Raw genomic sequence first — 22170 nt, forward strand, 5'->3', positions numbered from 1 at the left:
ACAATTCTGCTCTCATATTAGAACCTATCCTATTCTACCCTGAGAGCCACTGAGGGGAAAACATTGTCTCTTCCGTACTCTGGCTTACCGAGGATTTTAGGAGTTCTCCCAGCTCAGCTGGTTTGTGTAGGGGAGAAAATCATTATGAGCGGGGCGGCAGGGGTGACCCTTGCGAACTGGATCTCGGGGGCTGTGTCTGCTTAGTAGGGAGGTGCGGGTAGGTGCTCGGCCGCGCCCCGGGCTCCTCCGACTCCCTCTATGCAGACGCTGAAGTTACTAGACATGGCAGCCGGCGGAACCGTTTGCAAAGCCCAGGGGAAAGTTAAAGCCAGCGTATGGAGAGCGCCAGCCACCCCCACCCAGTGAGGAAATGACTCTCACGTGAGGGAGGCGGCAGCTCGGGGGCTCTCACCGCGCTCCCTGCCGGGGGAGGGAACAGCAGGCGCCGCCGCCGCCGCCGCCAACGCCCCGAAGCTCCCGAGCTCTGAGCGCGGAGTCCTGGTGCTGCCAGGTCGGAAGACAATGCCCACCAGTTTCACGGTAGTGCCGGTGGAGGGGCAAGAACCGCAGCCCAGCCGGCCACTGGAGGACTCGAACCAGCAGCTGGCGGAGTGCAGTTCCGGGGAGCCGGGTGAGTCAGTGGGGCTGAGCCCCCCCGGCATCGGGGGGCGAGCGGGGAGCTGCGGGGGGGGGGGGGGGAGCTGCACACCTGAGTTAGGATTAAGACACAGCAGGAGCCGGATCTGCACACAAAAGGCCCTGCCGGCGGCAGCTCCTAGCCCAGTCCTGGCTCTGCTTGTGGGCAGTGTTTCCTTTCAGTTACCTGGAGGCAGCAAACTCAGTCTCCGGAGTTTCCTCCTCCTCCAAGCAGCGCTTTGCAGGGGCCGTTCAGCCTCCAGAGTACATGGAAGCTCTTCTGGCCACTAAACGTAACCGTCTGGCGCACGATCCAGGTGAATAGGTAGCTGCCGTAGGGTATTGGCCTGTAGCTCTGGGAGGATTGTTGTGGGGAGACTTATCCGGGCGCAGAGCAGGATGGGCCAGTGCAGTGGCTCTTGGCATATAGGATTAGATTCTCTTTGTTTCTAGTTGTTTCTCCAGGTGATTTTAGAGCAGCTGAAAACAAAAAGGAGTAGCGTCTACCACAGGGGTAGGCACGGGTGCTGAAGGCAGCACACGAGCTGGTTTTCAGTGGCACTCACACTGCCAAGGTCCTGGCCACCAGTCCGGGGGCTCTGCATTTTAATTAAATTTTAAATGAAGCTTCTTAAACATTTTAAAAACCTGATTTACTTGACAAACAAGAATAGTTTAGTTATATATTATAGACTTATAGAAAGAGACCTTCTAAAAATGTTAAACTGTATCACTGGCACGTGAAATCTTAAATCAGAGTGAATAAATGAAGACTCGGCACACCACTTCTGAAAGGTTGCCGACCGCTGGTCTACTATGTGCTTTTGCTCTATAGGCACACAAGGAAGGAGATGCTTTCTGGAGGTGGACTGGAGCTGCTAGCCATAGGTGGGAAAAAGAAATGAGGCAGTGGGCAGGATGTCCAGTGGAGTGGAGCAGTGGTTCTCAAACTTTTGTACTGGTGACCCCTTTTACATAGCAAGCCTCTGAGTGCAACCCCCTGCCACAAATTAAAAACACTTTTTAATATATTTAATACCATTATAAATGCTGGAGGGAAAGTGAGGTTTGGGGTAGAGGTTGACAGCTCACGACCCCCCATGTAATAACCTTGTGACCCCCTGAGGGGTTCTGACCCCCAGCTTGAGAACCCCATAGAGTAGAAGGAATAGAACAAGTGGTTGACAATACCTCATAAAGAATCAAGTGGCAGGGACTTATCTTATGCAGAAGAGGTTGTGGGAAGTGTGCTAAAAAAGTATGTGGGGCGGGGGAGAGAGTGGGGAAACAAAATGAAGAGCAAAAGTAACCAGTGTGGCTATTCCCACCCCCCCCCCCCCGCCTCCAAAGAAAAAGACAACTGGAAGACAGATACATAAATGCTACTAATATTAGAAACCCATATAAGCAATTGCTCTAACTTGCTACAGAGATGAAAAGGAAGGAGAGTGGCTCAATAGGAGGGAAGGTGCTCTGCATTACTGCAAATATTGGGAAGATGGTACATGTTATCTTTGGTAAATATGGGGTTCACACCACTACTGTTCTTAGACCACATATCTGTTCAGCCATGCATTTGCTGGCAAGGACCGTACACAGATCATTTCCTGCTGTGCTGGACAGTTTCCTGCCACTAGGCACTAAGGTGCCAGTAATTTAGGCTACTAGGTGCTGCCATCAAAATTGCATCTGCCTGAATGGTAGTGATTCAAGTTTGAGGGAAGAGCAAGACGGTACATTTGTGTAAAGGAAAAAGGAGGGTCTAATGAAACTAATCAATTCTGTAACGGGGTTAAATAGTCATCTTGAAGATTTGCCTTGAAAATGATTGAGTGCAATGGAACAATATATTAGCAATGCTTTCCCACAAATCATCCTTCTTTAATTGTAAATTCTATTAAAATACATTGTTCTTCTTTGGGTGATTGCTCATATCAATTCCAGTTAGGTGCGCCATGTACATAGTCAGAAAGTTTTTCCCCTAGCAGCACCCGTTGGGTCGGCTGTGAAGCACCCTGGAGTGGCGCCTTCATGGCGCTCAATATATGACCCTGCCAACCCGGCGCCTCCTTGATTCCTTCTTATCACCAGTGATGGTCATTGGAAGTCTGGTGTCTTGCTTAGCAAGTCCTACCACATTTCCCTAGCTTCATTGTTTTTTGTTTTCTATACATATTACTTAGTTATTAGTTAGTATTAGTAGTTAGCAGTTGGGCTGGGGGGTTTACCCTCTGTCCCAGCTGCTTTTCCTTGGGAGGGCTTACATATCCAAGTCCCAAGGGTTCAAGCCCTGCAAGTCCTGCAGCAAGCCCATGCCAACAGGTGATCCCCACAATGCTTGTCTAAAGTGTCTGGGGGAGGCTCACCAACCCGATCGGTGCAGGATTTGTAAGGGCTTTTGCTCCAGAAAAAAGGAGCAAGACTTTTGACTCAAGATTTATGGAGGCAGCACTTAGACCTCAGCCTCCGCTGGCATGGCAAGACCTCTGGCAAGTTCTTACAACACCGCTCTCTGGCATCACGGCACCACTCCCAGGATCAGCTTGGCTCGGCATTGCCCTGGCCTTTGCAATCTCGATCCTGGTCTTCAGATGCAGAGGCGGAACGTAGATACTCAGAGTGGGGCTGACACTGGTCAGGCCATGGATGCTCTGAGGTGGAGGCAGGGCCGTAGCCTGCAGTAGCAGGGACCAGCACAGTGGCCATTTTGAACCCTGTGGGCATACCACCATGAACTGCTGGTGCCGGAGGCTTCCACCAGTCACCCCACCCTTAGGGGTGCTGAGGAGGTGCTGTGCCCCTGCCTTCTCATAGAACCAGCTCCAGTTTCTGGTCCAGTCAATGAGATAGGAGTTTCCTGATGAGCAGGAGGGACAGGAGGACCCTGTTCCCCTTTTAGTCTCCTTGTCCTCCTCCCCAGACAAGGCTGTTGTGGGCATTTCTGGCTCCGGACTGCCCACCATAGATAGCTGCACCCACCAGGACCTCTCCAGGGTGGCGCGCAACATGGCTCTGCAGGCCAAGGAGGTGGTGGAGTCAGAGGACATGCTGGTTGACATTTTGGCTGCAGAAGGTTCTTTACGGGTGGCTCTGCCCCTCATCAGGACCATACAGGCCAATGCCAAGACCATCTGGCAGGGCACTGAGAGGAAGCATTTCGTTCCATTGAAGAGGTACGAATATCTCTTCATGCCACCACAGCCTTGTTCATTGGTGGCTGTGGCAGTGAACGAGAAGGAGAGGCGGCAGGGGCAACAAGCCTCAGCACCTAAGTCTAAGGACACCAAGTGCTTGGACTTATTTGGGCGTAAGGTGTACTCGATGAGGGGGCTACAACTCAGGATTCCCAATCAGCAGGTAATTCTGAGCCAGTATAATTTTAACTCCTGGAACTCAATGCTCAAATTCAAGGAGCTGGTGCCAATGGAGTCCAGCGACTAGTTTGGAACTATAGTGGAGGTAGGCAAGGCGGTGGCACGGACCTCTTTAAAGGCCTCACTGGATGCTGCAGAGTTGGCGGTGCGCACCTTGTCCTCCGGTATCTTCATGAGGTGTAGCTCATGGTTTCAGGCCTCCGGCCTTCCTCATGAGATTCAGCAGATGATGCAGGACCTACCTTTGATGGGGCGGGCCTGTTCACGGAGCAGACTGACTCTTGGCTGCGTAACCTAAAAGATTCAAGGGCTGCTATGCAACCCCATGCAAACACTTCAAGCCCCAACAGCAGTAGCAGTGCTCCTATCCTCCTTGGCTGAGGCAAGACTTTTACAGGAGAAGGGGCAGGAATGGCAGAAGGAAGCCTTCCAACCCCGCTTCCTGGCAGGACCAAGGCCCGACTAAATTATCACTGGGTTCCGAGCAGGCCTTTTGAAGGGGCGCCCGAGGACGGTGCACCAGCCTTGATTCCAGATCCTTCCGCATCTTTTCTGAATTGTCTGTCCCACTTCTACTGTGCTTGGTCACAAATAAATTTGGACTGCTGGGTCCTCTGCATGGTTAAAGTGAGGTATTCTCTCCAGTTCTGCTCCTACCCTCCCTCCCACCCCCCTCTTCAGTGATCCTTCTCACACGCAACTCCTTATCCAGGAAGTGCAGGTGCTCCTTGCCATGGGAGCTATGGAGGAGGTTCCTCAGGAGATAAGCGGCAAAGGATTCTACTCCACTACTTCCTAATTCCCAAGGCCAAGGGGGGGTCTCAGACCCATTCTAGATCTGTGCGGACTCAACAAATTAATGGTAAAGTTGAAGTTGCACATGGTCTCCCAGGATCCGGGAGACTGGTATGCTGCCCTCGACATGAAGGATGCATACTTCCATATAGCGATTCATCCCCCACACCGGTGCTTCCCACGCTTTGTAGTCTACCACAAGCATGACCAATTCACTGTCCTGCCAGTTGGCCTCTCAACAGCCCCCTGGGTATTTACCAAGTGCACGTAGGTCATGGCTGCTTTCCTCTGTCAATAGCAGGTGCAAGTATACCCCTACCTTGATGATTGGCTGCTCAGGGGCCGCACTGGGGGGCAGGTGCAGTCCCAAATCCGTTTAGTCAGCTATACGTTCGAATGATTGGGTGTCCTCCTCAACTTGGGGAAGTCGACCTTGGAACTGACCCAGAGAATAAAATTCATTGGGGCAGTGTTAGACTCAGTTCAGGCACGAGCTCTTCTGCCAGAGACCCAATTCCAAGCCATCACGTACATAGTTCAAAGCTTCCAGCAATTCCCAACCACAACAGCAAGGGGGTGCCTGAGTCTCCTTGGTCACACGGCGGCTTGCAATTACGTGACCTGGCATGCCAGGCTGCAGCTCAGACCTTTGCAGGCATGGCTCGCCTCGGCCTATTGCCCGGGGTGCAACAGCTTGAATTCAGTAGTCACAGTGCCAGGGCAGGTCCTCCCATCCCTCCACTGGTGGCTTAACCCTCAGGCAGTGTGTGAAGGAATCGTCTTCCACAACCCTCAACCTTCCTTGTCCCTGGTTACGGACAGATTGTCTCTGGGATGGGGTGTGCATCTGGGAGACCTCCAGACACAAGGCCTGTGCTTGCAGGAAGAGCTCTCCCTACATATCAACATCAAGCAGCTGAGGATGGTGCGGCTAGCCTGCCACGCCTTTCAGGCCCAACTACAAGACCAGTGCATAGCAGTTCTAATGGACAACACCACTGCCATGTTTTACATCAATAAGCAGGGTGGAGACCGTTCCTCCCCCCTATGCCAGGAGGCCCTCCAGCTGTGGGAGTTCTGCATAGCCCACTCCATTTACCTGGAAGCATCCTTTCTACCAGGAGTTCAGAATATGGCTTGGAAGCTTCATGGCTGAGCCCCATGGAACTTCTGTGCTCAGAACAAGTAAGGGAGGTCCTCCTCGGCAGCAGGAAGCCCTCCACAAGAGCCACGTATCTGGCAAAGTAGAAGAGATTCTCTTGCTGGTGTGACCAGTGTGACACGCCCCTCCCAGGCACCTGTACCTCTCATCTTGGAGTACCTCCTACACCTGAAACAGCAAGGCCTGATGGCATCCTCCATAAAGGTACACCTCACTTCTATGTCAGCCTTCCACCCAGGAGAGTCTGGTGAATCTGTCTTTGCCAACCTTATGGTTGGTTGCTTCCTCAAAGGTCTGGACCACCTACGTCCCAGATCAGGCAGCCTGTCCTTGCATGGGACCTTAACCTGGTCCTCTCCAGGCTCATGGGGCCCCATTTGAACCACTGACAACCTGCTCCCTCCTGTCTCTGTCATGGAAGGTAGCTTTCCTGGTTGCCATTATTTCTGCGAGGAGGGTGTCTGAGCTAAAGGCCCTCACCTCTGACTCTCCTTACATGGTTTTCCACAAGGACAAGGTGCAACTCAGGCCGCACCCGGCCTTTCTCCCCCAAGTGGTGTCGTACTTCCATGCCAGCCAGGACATTTTCCTGCCTGTCTTTTACCCTTAGCCTCATGCAAGTAACCAGGAGCAGAGGCTGAATTCCCTCAATGTTCAGCGAGCACTAGTTTTCTAAATCAAGTGCACTAAGCCATTCAGACAGTTGTTTATAGCTGTGGTAGACCAGATGAAAGGGCTCCTGGTCTCATCTCAAAGAATATCCTCCTGGATCACTTCATGCATCCGCACGTGCTATGAACTGGCCAAAGTACTGACGCTGGCTCTTACGGCACATTCCACAAGGGCCCAGGCCTCATCAGCAATGCTCTTGGCCCAGGTCCTGATCCAAGAAATCTTTAGGGCAGCAACTTGGTCCTCTGTGCATACCTTCACCTCTCCCTATGCTGTTGTCCGGCACGCCAGCTTTCGGCAGAACGGTGCTACTATCAGCGTTTCCTTAATTCCACCCTACCACCTAGGTAAGGCTTGGGAGTCACCTACTTGGAATTGATATGAGCAATTATTAGAAGAAGAAGAAAAAATGGTTATTCATCTCTCATAACTTTGTTCTTTGAGATGTGTTGCTCATATCCATTCCAAACCGGCCCACCTTCTCCTCTGTCAGAGTAACCGGCAAAAAGGAACTGAGGAGGCGCCAGGGCGGCAAAGTCATATATTGAATGCCATGAAGGCACCATTTCAGGGGGCTCCACAGCCAACCAGATGGGTGCTGCTAGGGGAAAAACTTTCTGATGGTGTGCATGTGCTGCATGCAAATTCTAATTGGAATGGATAGAAGCAACACAACTCGAAGAACAACGGTTACGAGAGGTGAGTAACCATTTTTTTCCTCCAACTGGAACATATTAGAGCAGAAATTTTCAAATTGTGGTCTTTGTGTCACTGATGGGTCACACAGTTCTGGCTCTTCCCTTCGTTTCCAGTTGCTAAACTGCTTTAAAGACAGCTATAAATACATTAAATACTTTCCTTGTGTTATCTTTCCCTATAAATAGGCCCCTACCAAATCCACAGCCATGAAAAAGGCATCATGGATTGTGAAATCTGGTCTTCCCCTATGAAATCTCATCTTTTGTGTGCTTTTACCCTATACCAGGGGTCGGCAACCTTTCAGAAGTGGTGTGCCAAGTCTTCATTTATTCACTCTAATTTAAGGTTTCGCATGCCAGTAATACATTTTAACCTTTTTAGAAGGTCTCTTTCTCTAAGTCTATAATATATAACTAAACTATTGTTGTATGTCAAGTAAATAAGGTTTTTAAAATGTTTTAAGAAGCTTCATTTACAATTACATTAAAATGCAGAGCCCCCCGGGTAGTGTGAGTGCCAATGAAAATCAGCTCACGTGCTGCAGGTTGCCTACCCCTGCCCTATAGTATACAGGGACACCAACGTTTCTCAAATTGGGGGCCCTGACCCAAAAAGAAGGGGTGTGTGTGTGTGTGTGTGTGTGTGTGTGTGACAAGGTTATTTTAGAGGGGTTGCAGTATTACCACCTTTAGTTCTGTGCCGTCTCAAGAGCTGGGTGGACGGAGAGCTGTGGCTGTTGGCCGGGTGCTCAACTCTTAAGGCAGTGCCGGCCAGCAGCAGCACAGAAGTAACGATGGCAATACCATACCATGCCATCCTTACTTCTGCGCTGCTGCTGGCGGTGGCTCTGCCTTCAGAGCTGGGCTCTTGGCTTGCAGCTACCGATCTCCAGCTTCCCAGCTCTGAAGGCAGTGCTGCCGCCAGCAGCAGTGAAGAAGTAAAGGTAGCAGTACCACCCCCCGCCCCCACAATAACCTTGCAACAAGTCCCCCAACTCCTTTTTGCGTCAGGACCCCTATAATTACAACTCTGTGAAACTTCAGATTTAAATAGATGAAATCATGAAATTTACAAATTTTAAAATCCTGTGATGGTGAAATTGACCAAAATGGACCATGAATTTTGTAGGGCCCTGCATATAAGAAATTGCTGTAGTTACTACAAGAATGTTAGATGATCACAGATGAGAAGACAGATGGTGCTCAAGGCAGTCTGTATTAACATGGTCTATATTAGGAGTGGCCAACCTGTGGCTCCGGAGCAACATGCGACTCTTCAGAAGTTAATATGCAGCTCCTTGTATAGATACTGACTCCGGGGCTGAAGCTACAGGTGCCAACTTTCTAATGTGCCGGGGGTGCTCACTGCTCAACCCCTGCATCTGCCACAGGCCCTGCCCCCACTCCACCCCTTCCTACCCCCTCCTCTGAGCCTGCCATGTCCTCGCTCCTCCCCCTCCCCCCTGAACCTCCTGCATGCCACGAAACAGCTGATCAGGCGGTACAGGGGGGTGGGGAGGCGATGACTGGCAGGGCTGCTGGTGAACGGGAGGTGCTGGGTGGGGGGAGCTGCTAGGGGAGTTGCTGACATATTACTGTGGCTCTTTGGCAATGTACATTGGTAAATTCTGGCTCCTTCTCAGGCTCAGGTTGGCCACTCCTGGTCTATATGATGAAAAGAATGAGAACCCACCCCTATACTAATTGGTTATAAACTTTTATGTGCATCATAGTATCAGGGTATAAGGAGGGAGGGATAAAGGAATGTCTGACAAATCAGTTCCATAATTTTCAACTACATTTACTTGAAGATTGTCTAGGAAGATTATAAAGCGATTTAAGAATTTAGATGGTCTGAACTAATTTTTACAATGCTTAAAAAAGATTCCAACAGGTATCACTATTATACCTCTAATATAATCCCTGAATCTCAGGAACCAGATACAGTTTTAACTGTACCCACTGGAATTACTTTCTGTTCTTTGTTGGGTACATTGTTCTTCACAAGTTTGACTGTCTTTATTCCAGGCTATATTTAAAAGGTTCTGCTATTCACTGATTGAAGAAACACTTGAATATGAAAAGCATTGTATACTATCTAATTGAACTTATATACTCCAGGATCATTTTGCGCCAGGTTTCACTAATAGTGAAGTGGTCATTCTGGTATCAATCAACCTCCATAGATCAAACACTGAAAATATTAAAATTACCTTAATGTATAATGTTTCTTAATTTATTTTTATATATGAAAAATAAAATTTGTACATGTAAATGTAATAACAACTTATTTTACACGCGGCCAGTTCTGCTGAAGAATATTATGTGATAAAGAATATATTTATTATCAAAATCTTCTTAAAAAAAAAAGAGGAAAATGAGAGGCAAATTGGGGAGAAGGGGGAAAGACTATGGTAATCAAATTGTCAAAACATATAACTCTTCTCAGCTTCAAGTGTTGCAAGCAGAAAAGGGATTTAATTTCTGCCATCTTCTTGGCACTGATGGTTCTACTCAGAGAATCTCAGATATCAAAAGTGAACAAGTTGATTTATTATAAAAAAGGGAGTTTCAATGGATATTTTCAACTTTAGTCTATTGTGGAATGATCCTAGCAAAGAGTAATTTATTCCTATAGTTTTTGTTATTAATGCATGGTCTGCAGTCAATATTCTGAAGGGTTTTTTGCGTTTGTTTTTGACTGTCTGCCAGACAGATTGTATTAATTTCAGGGCCATTTCATCCAATGAAAGATTATAGCACACTTTTTTTTTTTATCAGAAGCCTTCTGGGTACATTTTTAAAACACTTTGTTTTGTTCAGTATATTGGATGAAACGAACAATACACGAAGGGAGCAATACAGCAATAATAGAGTAATAGTGTCAGAATTTTCTAACTGTGGTTAAATCAGGAGCAGAATACTCTGACATTTCATGGAATGGATGGTGGTGGTGGTTCAAGACTCCTTTTCCATGGTATTTTTTGTTTGTTTGTTTTTCCTGGTGCTTTTCAGTCTGATTTTAATGTTAACTATTTGAAGAAATTTTGTTTATACTTAAGACAGAAATGCATTCATGAAAATTATTTGAAAGCATTCTCTGGAACAGATGATGTAGTTTCCTGTAGACAGGAGTTAGCTGTCAGAGGTAGAGAAATCATTTTAGTTTTTCCGTCAATTCTGTGGCAGAATTTTACCAAGTGTCTTCTGTGAATATTTTCTAGCACATCCAGTGAATGTTTTACACTTACCTACATGAGGCTTATATACTAGAATTTTGGTTTTGTTTAACTTTGTTACTACTGTTTTCCATTACGGTGCAATGAAACTAAAGCATAGTTAAACTGAAATCTATGATGTAACCTTAACAGGAGATTTAAACCTTTTATTTTGCAAAAATGTCACTGAAATAGTAAAAAATAACACATGGAATATAAATTTTGAGTACCATTTGACTTTTTCATGGTGGATTGATGAAAAATGAATTGATGGAGAATAATCATCATCCCTTTTGGCAGTTGCATTAGATTGTTGAACCCTTCTTTGTCATCCTTTTGCAACAAATGCAAAAATTCTCTGCAATCTGTTGTATGTCTACATTATTGTTCCTTGTGCTGATTGCTCAAATATCAGTTATACATTGGTAGTATTTGTTCATTGATCATATTATACTATTTTAGCTATAATTGCACATTTGTGTGTGAGTCTGAACCCCACTGACATTGATGACAATTCTGCTATGGTGTGAGCAGGGAGGGACAAAAACTATTGCCAAATACCCCTGAGCCTAGGAGAAAATGTCCTGAGCTGGGAAAGAGGAGACCAGGAATTCAAATCTCACTTCTAAGGTCTGTTTAAATTCCCATGCAATTTACTACCCTTATTATTGACTAAGGCCATGTCTACACTGCCACTTATGTCAGCAACACTCCTCTGAGCGACATAAATTTAACCGGCGTAAGTGACAGTGTGCCCAGTGGTGCAGCTGCATTGGTACAACTCTGCTGCTGTAAGCTTGCTAGTGTAGACATCGCCTAAAGGTATGTCTATACTTAAACACTACAGCTGCACCACTGCAGCGCTTCAGTGTAGACATTACCTATGCTGATGTGAGGGGTTCTCCCATCAGTGTAAGTAATCCACCTCCTGAGGAGGCAGTAGCTAAGTCAAAGGAAGAATTCTTTCGTCGACCTAGTGTTATCTGCATGGGGACTTAAGTCGGCTTAACAATGCCACTCAGGAGTGTGGATTTTACACCCCCCTGACTTATGTAGTTCAAGAGACCTAATTTTCTAGTGAAGACCAGGCCTCAGGACATTAATTCCAATCTAGGATACCATCAGGTAATTGCTGCTGAACACCCCACTCCCCTTGTTAAAAATAAGTTACAGCTCTTATGCAAGGTCACTGCAACCCAGAATTCATATCTATAACATGACAAAACCCAGTCTTATTCACTGTACCATGCAGTCTTTCAGAGTGTCTTCACCAGTTAGTTATCCTATTTCTAACCACTATGTACCACACCTTTCCCAGACGAGGGATAGAACCCAGGATTTGTGATCACCATTATTTCACTGCTGATTACTAAATAGTTGTATAATCCTCTGGGAAAATATTGGGTCTAGTCCTCTCCAGTGGCTAGTCTAGAAAGGGACTAGCAATTACTCAGTTGCCCAAGTAACAAGGGTCCAAGATAGCAATCTGAAGGTCAAGGGGTTCCAACATAACTGCTTATCTGTCTGGGAGGATGGCGTGGTTGCATGTGATTCACACAGTAAGAAGACCTCTTCATAATTTTTTTAAGTCCAAATTTGCTTTAATCTGTAAATTTCTGTTGTGAATTACCAAAATACATGTATTTTACATTTTGCTTCTGAACACTATTGGCCAATCTGTATGTTGTACATCCCTCTCTGTGGCTAATGTACAGAGGGTGTATGAGTCTGTAGCAGCTCTGAGCTTGAGTCTGGCTTTTTTTTAACCTCAGAAATAAAAAGCATCTTGTGCTAATTGACTCAATCCCACTGTCAGCCAAGAGGGCAGCTGTCACACTTGCAGGAGTTTCCCATTGACATGTTTTAAGATTGAGAGGTATGTGTCAAACTGGCAGGAAGGGGGGACCCAGAACAAGAAGCCATATGATAGGCAGATCTGCTGATTTAATACAGACTTGTACCATGTTGCTGCAGCCTCTCCTGGCTGTATTCAGTTTCTAGAAGTCAATCAGAGGCTATGGAGTGTTTCATGGAGATTCCTTCCACCTGCCAGGTCATGCATCACTTCTAAACACAGAGGGTTGCTCTAATTATACGTCCTTCCAGTAATTTTGAAACTGATACAATTTTATAGATGAAGAATCTACAGAGGCATGTCAAAGTCTCTTGAACTGGTCAGGTGGGTCAGCATAGTCAGGAGAAGCGTTAACATCATAATTTCTCCCTCTCATTCCCAGATAAGTGCAGCTTCCTTTTTCCCTGACTGGGGAGAGAGATCCATTAAGGCGGCAGTTCTCAAACTTTAGCAACCTGAGGTGCCCCATTTTGATGTTAAATTTTTTTGCGGATCCCCAAGGTCCCACCCCTGCTCCACCTCTTCCCTCCCCATCCCCGTTCCTCCGCCTCCCTCCCAGCACTTCCTGGGTGCTGCTGAAGAGCTATTCCCTGGTGTGCTGTTCCCAGCTGTGCAAGAGGCACAGGATGGGAGGGGGAGGAGTTGAGTTGATCAGCGGGGCCCATGGACTCCCTGGAGTAAGGACCCCAGTTTGAGAAATGCTGCATTAAGGTATACTAAAGCTGTATAAATGAACAGTAAATTAGCAAACACCTTCATATGGCCTATTATACACTTTCACCTCCATTTCCACCAGATACCAAAAGCAATACATACGTCAACTTCATGAAGCTTACACTCTAGCACAACCTAAACAATGATCTCAGCAATCTTATGGCAGAATAACTTTCCAAGTGTGTGACAGTCCAGATGTGCTTATCTGTTAATATAATTTGTATGTAAAGCTTATGATACCACTGTTTAGGTTTTGCACTAGTGTGTAAATTTGAAGTTGTAGTATGTGTTGCTTTTTGATATCTATTGCAGATGGAAGTTAAAGCCTTATGGAGCAGTAGAGTGCATGAAAGACAATGGGAAGGTGGAAGGAACACACAAGTTTGTCCCCTGAACTTATTTCAATGCTTTTCAGGTTTTAGTTGGATGGATTTGGTGCTGATGCAGACTTATCTGTTCATAAACAAAGTATTGATTTTTAATACATGTTCCCTTAATGTATGATTGATGTTGCTTTGGGTACAGTTCCCCCCCACCCAACTACTCTGATAAAGAACTGAATTTGCATTCTGACACCTACTTGCTCTCATAGATTTTTAAAGCTAGAAGGAACCATTAGTCTTGTGATCTAGTCTTGAATTTCCCCCAGTTATCCCTGGATTGAGCCCAATACCTTTTTGTTTAAAGCATAGCTTCTAGAAAGGCATCCAGTCTTGATTCAAAGACATTTAAGAGATAGAGAATTCACCACTTCCCTTGTTAATTTGTTCCAATGGTTAATCACTCTCCTTGTTGAAAACTTGTCTTATTTCCAGTTTGTTTGTCTGGCTTCAGCTTCCAGCCATAAGTTCTTGTTTTGCTAGAATAAAGAGCCCTTTAGTTCCCAATATTTTCTCCCCATGAAAGTAATTATTATATCAGAGTGAGTTAAGACCAGGTTTTTGTTTAAACCTAGACTTTGTTTTTTAAAGTCTACACGGTTGCTTGGATTGACTTGAAATTTGGTGTGCCTCATCAGTATGCTGGGTACTGTCAGTGCTCCAAATTTTGGGCTATTTGACAAACAGTTTCCTGAGATACAGCCCCCTGAGGCACTGGGGGACAATATTTCTTAAGGTTGAGAGAATTTGGCAACATTTATTTTCTCACAGATAGAGATTAAATCAGGGTTCAGATCATTGCACCAACATGACCAACACTCAAAGGTTAACCCAACAGAATTAATGGTACTAACTAGCCCTTCGGGGAAAATCAAATTAAAACTTATTTGAAAAAGATTTTGTTTCTCTAGTTTATCCGGTCACAAGCCACTTTTGCTAACTGACATGCTTATAAAATTACAGAGAGCACAGGCAGACAGAGAAGTTAACAGAATTGTTAAATTTTCACATGAGCTGCATAACTGACAGGAATAAGCAGTAGTTCTTTGATTCTGACTCATCCAGTCAGTGTTGTTCAAGTCCCACCTTAGGCAGAAATTTGGAAAGGTTGCATGGCATATTGCTAAAATCTGTCAGGGCTTTTATTTATTTATTTTATTTATTTGGGTGTATGTTATCAAAGTATATAGTGGGGTTTTGTTTTTTAAACAAAAAGAGATGGGTATGCTTGCTGGCAGGAGGGGGCAGTTTATGGGAGGAAGTGGGAGGAATAGGGGTGAGAGATGTGGGCCTGGGTAAATGGGGATGGATGGTAGCCTACCCCCCATGTGTGCTGAGATCAGGCGGTCTCTGCCTCCTGAGGATGTCTGAGCCCTACTCCCTGCATTGCTGTGTGTGTGCCAGGATCTGGGGTTTCCTGCTCCTCTGGGTGTTTGAATACCTTTCTCTGCCCCCTTATATGAGCCAGGTTTTGGAGGGGGCTTGCCTTTCTGGGAGGACTGAGCCCATCTTCCTACCCCCCCCATATGAGCTAGAATCTGGGGCTCCCGCCTCCCTCAAGGGTATCTGAGCCCTACTCCCTTCCTCCCTGTATGTGTGCCAGGATCTGGGGGGCCCTGGCAATCTATAGGAGTCTTATCCCCTCTCCCCCTCATGTAGGGTTGCCAAGTTTCTAATCGCAGAAAACCAAACACTCATGCTCCTGGCCTAAAGCCCCTCCCCTGCTCACTCCATGCCCCCTCCCTCCGTCTGTGCTCTCCTGTATCCTTGCTCCCTCACTCACTCATTTTCACTGGGCTGGGAAAGAGGGTTGGGGTAGGGGTGTGTGTGAAGACTCTGGCTATGGGTGCGGGCTCTGAGGTGGGGCCGGAGATGAGGGGTTTGGTCTGCAGGAGGGGGCTAAGGGCTGGAGAGTGGGGCCGAGGGGTTCAGAGTGTGGGAGAGGGCTCTGGGTTGAGGCAGGAGGTTGGTGTGTGGGAGGGAATACAGGCTCTTGGATGAGGATGTGGGCCAGAAATGAGGGATTCAGGGTATGGGAGGGGTGAGGTCTCCGGCTGGGTGTGTGGGCTCTGGGGTGGGGCCAGGGACAAGGGGTTTGCGGTGCAGGAGGGGCCTTTGGGCTGGGGCCAAGGGGTTCAGAGTGAGGGGGGACATGGGGCTGGGGCAGAGGGTAGGGGTGCGGGACAGCCTGTGGGCTCTGAGAGGGATTTTTGGTGCGGCAGAGAGACTTGTTGCCTTTTCTCGGGAGCCTCACAGAGCCGGACACGAGTCTGCCTGTCCCACTGTGGCCAACTGGACTTTGGCTGGCAGCTCCAGTGAGCACTGCTGACTGGGCCATTAAGACACGTGTCATCCCTAGCCTCATGGAAGCTAGGTTCTGGGAGGGTTTGCCTTACTCAGTGGTGGCGGGGAAGGGCCTGAACTGCACTTCTTACCTCGCCTATGAGCTGGGATCTGCAGAAACCCTGCCCCTCTGGATGTCGCGTTTAGAACAGGCATGCTCAGAACATGTACTAAGATTACACTGCTGAAACGAGTGAGGAGCTGAAAATGGATATTACGCTTGACACATTCAGAAATTTTCCAGCACTGGGGAAGGGGGAAAGGCAACACCCACTGAAATGAATGGATCAGTTCATACATCTCAGAGCTATTGTTTCAGTCTGTATTCATCTCCATAGGGTATTCTCTTTCAGATGAGAACATTTCATTGAGGCCATGTCTACATCTAAAATTTTGCAGCGCTGGTTGTTACAGCTGTATTAGTACAGCTGTATAGGGCCAGCGCTGCAGAGTGGCCACACTTACAGCAACCAGCGCTGCAAGTGGTGTTAGATGTGGCCACACTGCAGCGCTGTTGGGCGGCTTCAAGGGGGGTTCCGGGACGAGAGAGCAAACCGGGAAAGGAAACCAGCTTCGCCGCGGTTTGCTCTCTCGGTCCCGGAGCCACCCAGCAAACCGCAGGGAAGGAGACCTGCTTGCTCGGGGTTCCGGGACCGAGAGAGCAAACCGGGAACGCCGCGGTTTGCTCTCTCGGTCCCGGAGCCACGCAGCAAACCGCAGGGAAGGAGACCTGCTTGCTCGGGGTTCCGGGACCGAGAGAGCAAACCGGGAACGCCGTGGTTTGCTCTCTCGGTCCCGGAGCCAGCCAGCAAACCGCAGGGAAGGAGACCTGCTTGCTCGGGGTTCCGGGACCGAGAGAGCAAACCGGGAACGCCGCGGTTTGCTCTCTCGGTCCCGGAGCCAGCCAGCAAACCGCAGGGAAGGAGACCTGCTTGCTCGGGGTTCCGGGACCGAGAGAGCAAACCGGGAACGCCGCGGTTTGCTCTCTCGGTCCCGGAACCCCGAGCAAGCAGGTCTCCTTCCCTGCGGTTTGCTGGCTGGCTCCGGGAACGCGAGAGCAAACCGCGGCGTTCCCGGTTTGCTCTCTCGGTCCCGGAACCCCGAGCAAGCAGGTCTCCTTCCCTGCGGTTTGCTGGCTGGCTCCGGGACCGAGAGAGCAAACCGCGGCGTTCCCGGTTTGCTCTCTCGGTCCCGGAACCCCGAGCAAGCAGGTCTCCTTCCCTGCGGTTTGCTGGCTGGCTCCGGGAACGCGAGAGCAAACCGCGGCGTTCCCGGTTTGCTCTCTCGGTCCCGGAACCCCGAGCAAGCAGGTCTCCTTCCCTGCGGTTTGCTGGCTGGCTCCGGGACCGAGAGAGCAAACCGGGAAAGGAAACCAGCTTGATTACCAGAGGCTTCCTCCTTCCACGGAGGTCAAGAAAAGCGCTGGTAACTGTCTACATTGGATTACCAGCGCTGGATCACCAGCACTGGATCCTCTACACCCGAGACAAAACGGGAGTACGGCCAGCGCTGCAAACAGGGAGTTGCAGCGCTGGTGGTGCCCTGCAGATGTGTACACCTTCAAAGTTGCAGCGCTGTAACTCCCTCACCAGCGCTGCAACTTTCTGATGTAGACAAGCCCTGAGATTAGTGAGCCACTTAACACCTCTCTGAGCTTGCAACTTTGACCTTTGAAACCCACAGTGGACAGAAATCTGAGAATGAATTGAAAAAATCTGCTTCTGTCAAGGTTTTTTATAAGTGTAATCTGAGTACAGTAGACTATTCAGAAGGTGCTGAAACTTTTTTTGAAAAGAAAAGAAATTACACATGGATACTTGCTGCTAGGGGAGGGAAGAGTGGGGGGTAGGGATTAGTTGTTTTGGGAGAGAAGACAGGAGAGGTAGGAGAGTATGGGGGTAGCAGAGGAACTTGGGGTGGGAGCCACATCAGCCCTGAATTCTCCCCTTCAATGTATGTGCTGGGATTTGGAGGACGCTTGCTGCTTTGCAGGGTTTTGAGCCCCACTCCCCGCCTGCTGTGTTCTGGGATCTGAGGGACTTTTCTCCTCTTGGGATGGCTGAGTCCTTCTCCCTGCTCCTCCATGTGAGCTGGGATCTGGGGTGGGGAAATGAAGGTAATATAAACATCTGAAATCCAGAAAATGAAGAGTTAAGATGCACATTACCCTGTGTGGGGTGAAGGCACTGGTCAGAGTACGTGGGGAAGGGACTTGATTTGGAGGAGAGGCAGACTGTGTAAACCTGGAGCATGACTGGGAAAGCGTGGCTGAGGCTATGGCTACACTTGAAATTTCAAAGCGCTGCTGCAGCAGCGCTTTGAAGTGTGAGTGTGGTCGGAGCACCAGCGCTGGGAGAGAGCTCTCCCAGGCCTTGGCTACACTCACACTTCACAGTGCTGCAACTGGGGTGTGAAAAAACACCCCCCTGAGCGCTGCAAGATACAGCGCTGTAAAGCGTCAGTGTAATCAGGGCAGCAGCGCTGGGAGCGCGGCTCCCAGCGCTGCACGCTACACCCGTAAGGGATGTGGTTTACATGCAGCGCTGGGAGAGCTCTCTCCCAGCGCTGCCGCTCTGACTACACTCACACTTCAAAGCGCTGCCGGGGCAGCGCTTTGAAATTCCAAATGTAGCCATACCCCCAGTGCTGCACGTAAACCACATCCTCTACGGGTGTAGCTTGCAGCACTGGGAGCCGCGCTCCCAGTGCTGCGGCACTGATTACACTGAGGCTTTACAGCGCTGTATCTTGCAGCGCTCAGGGGGGTGTGTTTTCATACCCTTGAGCGCGAAAGTTGCAGCGCTGTAAAGTGCCAGTGTAGCCAAGGCCAAAAGCAGGGGCAGAAGTTCCAGCTGGTAGGTAGTGAGAGTGAGGGGAACAGCTCAGACTGCATAACCAAGGTAGCATGTGGCCCTCCAGTAAGCTGCAGTTTGGCCTGCGATATGTACGTACAGCACCATAGGGCAAGAAACAGCAAGGAGCAACTTTTACACGTCAGTGGCTTCTACAGTGCTAACTAATGGCTTGATAGGATGGGAAGGGGAATTGGAAATTTTGCAGTGGAGTGGCTACATGTTATCGGGAATGGTGGGACAAGGGTGGAGAAGGAGAGACACACCATTCTTTTCTCACATGCTTAGTTATGTAACAACCCTGTAATAAAACAGTCAAGGTTTTGGGACATAGTACATGGATGAGATTTCTCTCATCAGCCCTTTTAGTAACCACACATTAAACATTTCAGAGCACTCCCATTATCTCCATTCCACTATAACAAAATGTACAGGAGAGGCAGGAATGCTGAGGAATAGCATAACAGTGTGGCCGGAAAGACCATTGGGCAAGTCACTTTATTGCTCTGTGCCTCCGTGTCCCATCTGTAAAATGGGGATAATGATGTAAAGCTCTTTGAGAGCTACTGTTGAAAAGCACTGTATAAAGTTCATTACCTAGTCACAATAACAAACTATCCAAATGACCATTCACTCCTACAAACAAACATTTCTCTTTGTTTAAAAATTGTGAAATTGAATAGCAAAAAACTCGGGTCTGGTCTACACTACAAAGTTAGATTGACATAAGCTGCCCTGCGTCAACCTAGCTGTGCATGTGTCTAAACTAGTCTCCCACATGATGTAAGTACCCTGTCATGCTGTCATAATAACATGACCTTCCCAAGCAGCACAGAGCCATGATCAATGTATTTAGGTCAATGCAATGTGAGTGCAGACACTGTGTTATTTATGTTGACCTGAATAGTCCTCCATCAACTGTCCCACGGTGCCCAGCAGTGACCACTCTGGTTGCAATTGTGAACTCTGCTTCCAGGGGTCAGGGCCGACGGGGCGGGGGCGGGGGGGAGAAGCGGAGTTCACAATTACAAACTATCGGAGTATAAGTACAAACTACCAGAGCCCAGTGGTCTGGAAGTGGGCCCGGGGCCCAGCTTCGTCAGCCCTGTTTAGCTGGTCTGCCCTTGCTAGGGGGTCTGAATTTTTTTTTTCATTGGGGCACAAACCCGCTCTTGGCCCTGCCAGGGGTCACGTACACTAGATGCCACTCACTCCTTTAAAGCCCAGTATCCTGTCTTCCAACAGTGGTCAGTGTGCCAGGTGCCCTAGAGAGAATGAAGAGAACAAGGTAATCATCAAGTGATCCATCCCCTGTTGCCCATTCACAGCTTCTGGCAAACAGAAGCTAGGGACACCATCCCTGCCAATCCTGCTAATAGCCATTGATGGACCTATCCTCCATGATTTTATCTAGTTCTTTTTTGAACCCTGTTATAGACTTGGCCTTCACAGCATCCTCTGGCAAAGAATTCCACAGGTTGATTGTGTGTTGTGTGAAGAAATACTTCCTTTTGTGTGTGTTAAACCTGCTGCCTATTAATTTCATTTAGTGACCCCTAGTTCTTGTGTTATGAGAAGGAGTAAATAACACTTCCTTATTTACTTTCTCCACACCAGTCATGATTTTATAAACTCTATCATATCCCCCTTTACTTGTCTCTTTTCCATGCTGAAAAGTCCCAGTCTTATTAATCTCTCCTCATATGGAAGCCGTTCCGTACCCCTAATAATTTTTGTTGCCCTTTTCATAACCTTCTCCAATTCCAATATATCCTTTTCGAGATGGAGTGGCCACATCTGCACACAGTATTGAAGATGTGGGTATACCATGGATTTATATAGAGGCAATATGATATTTTCTGTTTTATTATCTATCCCTTTCTTAATGATTCCCAACATTGTTAGCTTTTTTGACTGCTGTTTCACTTCATTGAGTGGATGTTTTCAGAGAACTATCCACAATGACTCCAAGAACTTTCTTGACTAGTTACAGCTAATTTAGACTCCATTATTTTATATGTATAGTTGGGATTATGTTTTCCAGTGTGCATTACTTTCATTTATCAACACTGAACTTCATCTGCCATTTTGTTGCCCAGTCACTCAGTTTTGTGAGATCCCTTTGTCATTCTTTGCAATGTGCTTTGAACTTAACTATCTTGAGTAGTTTTGCATCATCTGCAAACTTTGCCACCTCATTGTTTACCCCTTTTTTCCAGCTCATTTATGAATATGTTGAATAGTACTTGTCCCAGTACAGACACGTGGGGGACAGCAATATTTACCTCTCTTCATTCTGAAAACTAACCATTTATTTCTACCCTTTGCTTTCTATCTTTTAACCAGTCCTAAAATGATAGTTTACAGAGATTATGCTTACAGTTTATCAGAGGAATTTTTAATACTGTAAATGCTGAAATGAAGGTCTTTTGCAGAGATAGCATTTGAAAGCCATGATTGAAAACTCTGAAAGGAAATGGTCATGGAGACATCTGTCTTCACTTGCTTGACTGCAGAGCTTGTAAACCTTGGGCATTTAAATGACCGAATAACGATAATTCCAAAAGGTAGCAAGTATCAGAGGGGTAGCCATGTTAGTCTGGATCTGTAAAAGCAGCAAAGAATCCTGTGGCACCTTATAGACTAACAGACGTTTTGGAGCATGAGCTTTCGTGGGTGAATTCCCACTTCTTCAGATGCATGTGGTGGAAATATCCAGGGGCAGGTATATATATGCTAACAAGCAAGCTAGAGATAACTAGGTCAGTTCAATCAGGGAGGATGAGGCCCTGTTCTAGCAGTTGAGGTGTGAAAACCAAGAGAGGAGAAACTGGTTCTGTAGTTGGCAAGCCATTCACAGTCTTTGTTCAATCCTGAGCTGATGGTGTCAAATTTGCAGATGAACTGAAGCTCAGCAGTTTCTCTTTGAAGTCTGGTCCTGAAGTGTTTTTGCTGCAGGATGGCCACCTTAAGGTCTGATATAGTGTGGCCAGGGAGGTTGAGGTGCTCTCCTACAGGTTTTTGTATATTGCCATTCCTAATGTCTGATTTGTGTCCATTTATCCTTTTCCGTAAAGACTGTCCAGTTTGGCCGATGTACATAGCAGAGGGGCGTTGCTGGCATATGATGGCGTATATTACATTGGTGGATGTGCAGGTGAATGAACCAGTGATGGTGTGGCTGATCTGGTTAGGTCCTGTGATGGTGTCGCTGGTGTAGATATGTGGGCAGAGTTGGCATCGAGGTTTGTTGCATGGATTGGTTCCTGAGCTAGAGTTATTATGGTGCGGTGTGCAGTTACTGATGAGAATATGTTTCAGGTTGGCAGGTTGTCTGTGGGCAAGGACTGGCCTGCCACCCAAGGCCTGTGAAAGTGTGGGATCATTGTCCAGGATGGGTTGTAGATCCTTGATGATGCGTTGGAGGGGTTTTAGCTGGGGGCTGTATGTGATGGCCAGTGGAGTCCTGTT

At 47.6% G+C, this 22170-nt stretch overlaps 1 protein-coding gene across 4 annotated transcripts in view; it reads left to right on the forward strand.

The window, feature by feature from the left end:
- The first annotated feature begins 437 nt into the window (after window positions 1-437).
- SLC12A7 (solute carrier family 12 member 7) overlaps window positions 438-22170 on the forward strand; it is a 283500-nt gene continuing 261767 nt past the window's right edge. For all 4 annotated transcript variants that reach the window (XM_030551652.1, XM_030551653.1, XM_030551655.1 and 1 more), the window contains exon 1: window positions 438-631. In XM_030551652.1, the coding sequence (XP_030407512.1) occupies window positions 523-631 (109 nt within the window). In that variant the 5' untranslated portion in view covers window positions 438-522. The remainder of the gene's footprint in view (window positions 632-22170) is intronic.

This window comes from Gopherus evgoodei, chromosome 2 (genome assembly GCF_007399415.2).
Source record: "Gopherus evgoodei ecotype Sinaloan lineage chromosome 2, rGopEvg1_v1.p, whole genome shotgun sequence".
Lineage (NCBI taxonomy): Eukaryota > Metazoa > Chordata > Testudines > Testudinidae > Gopherus > Gopherus evgoodei.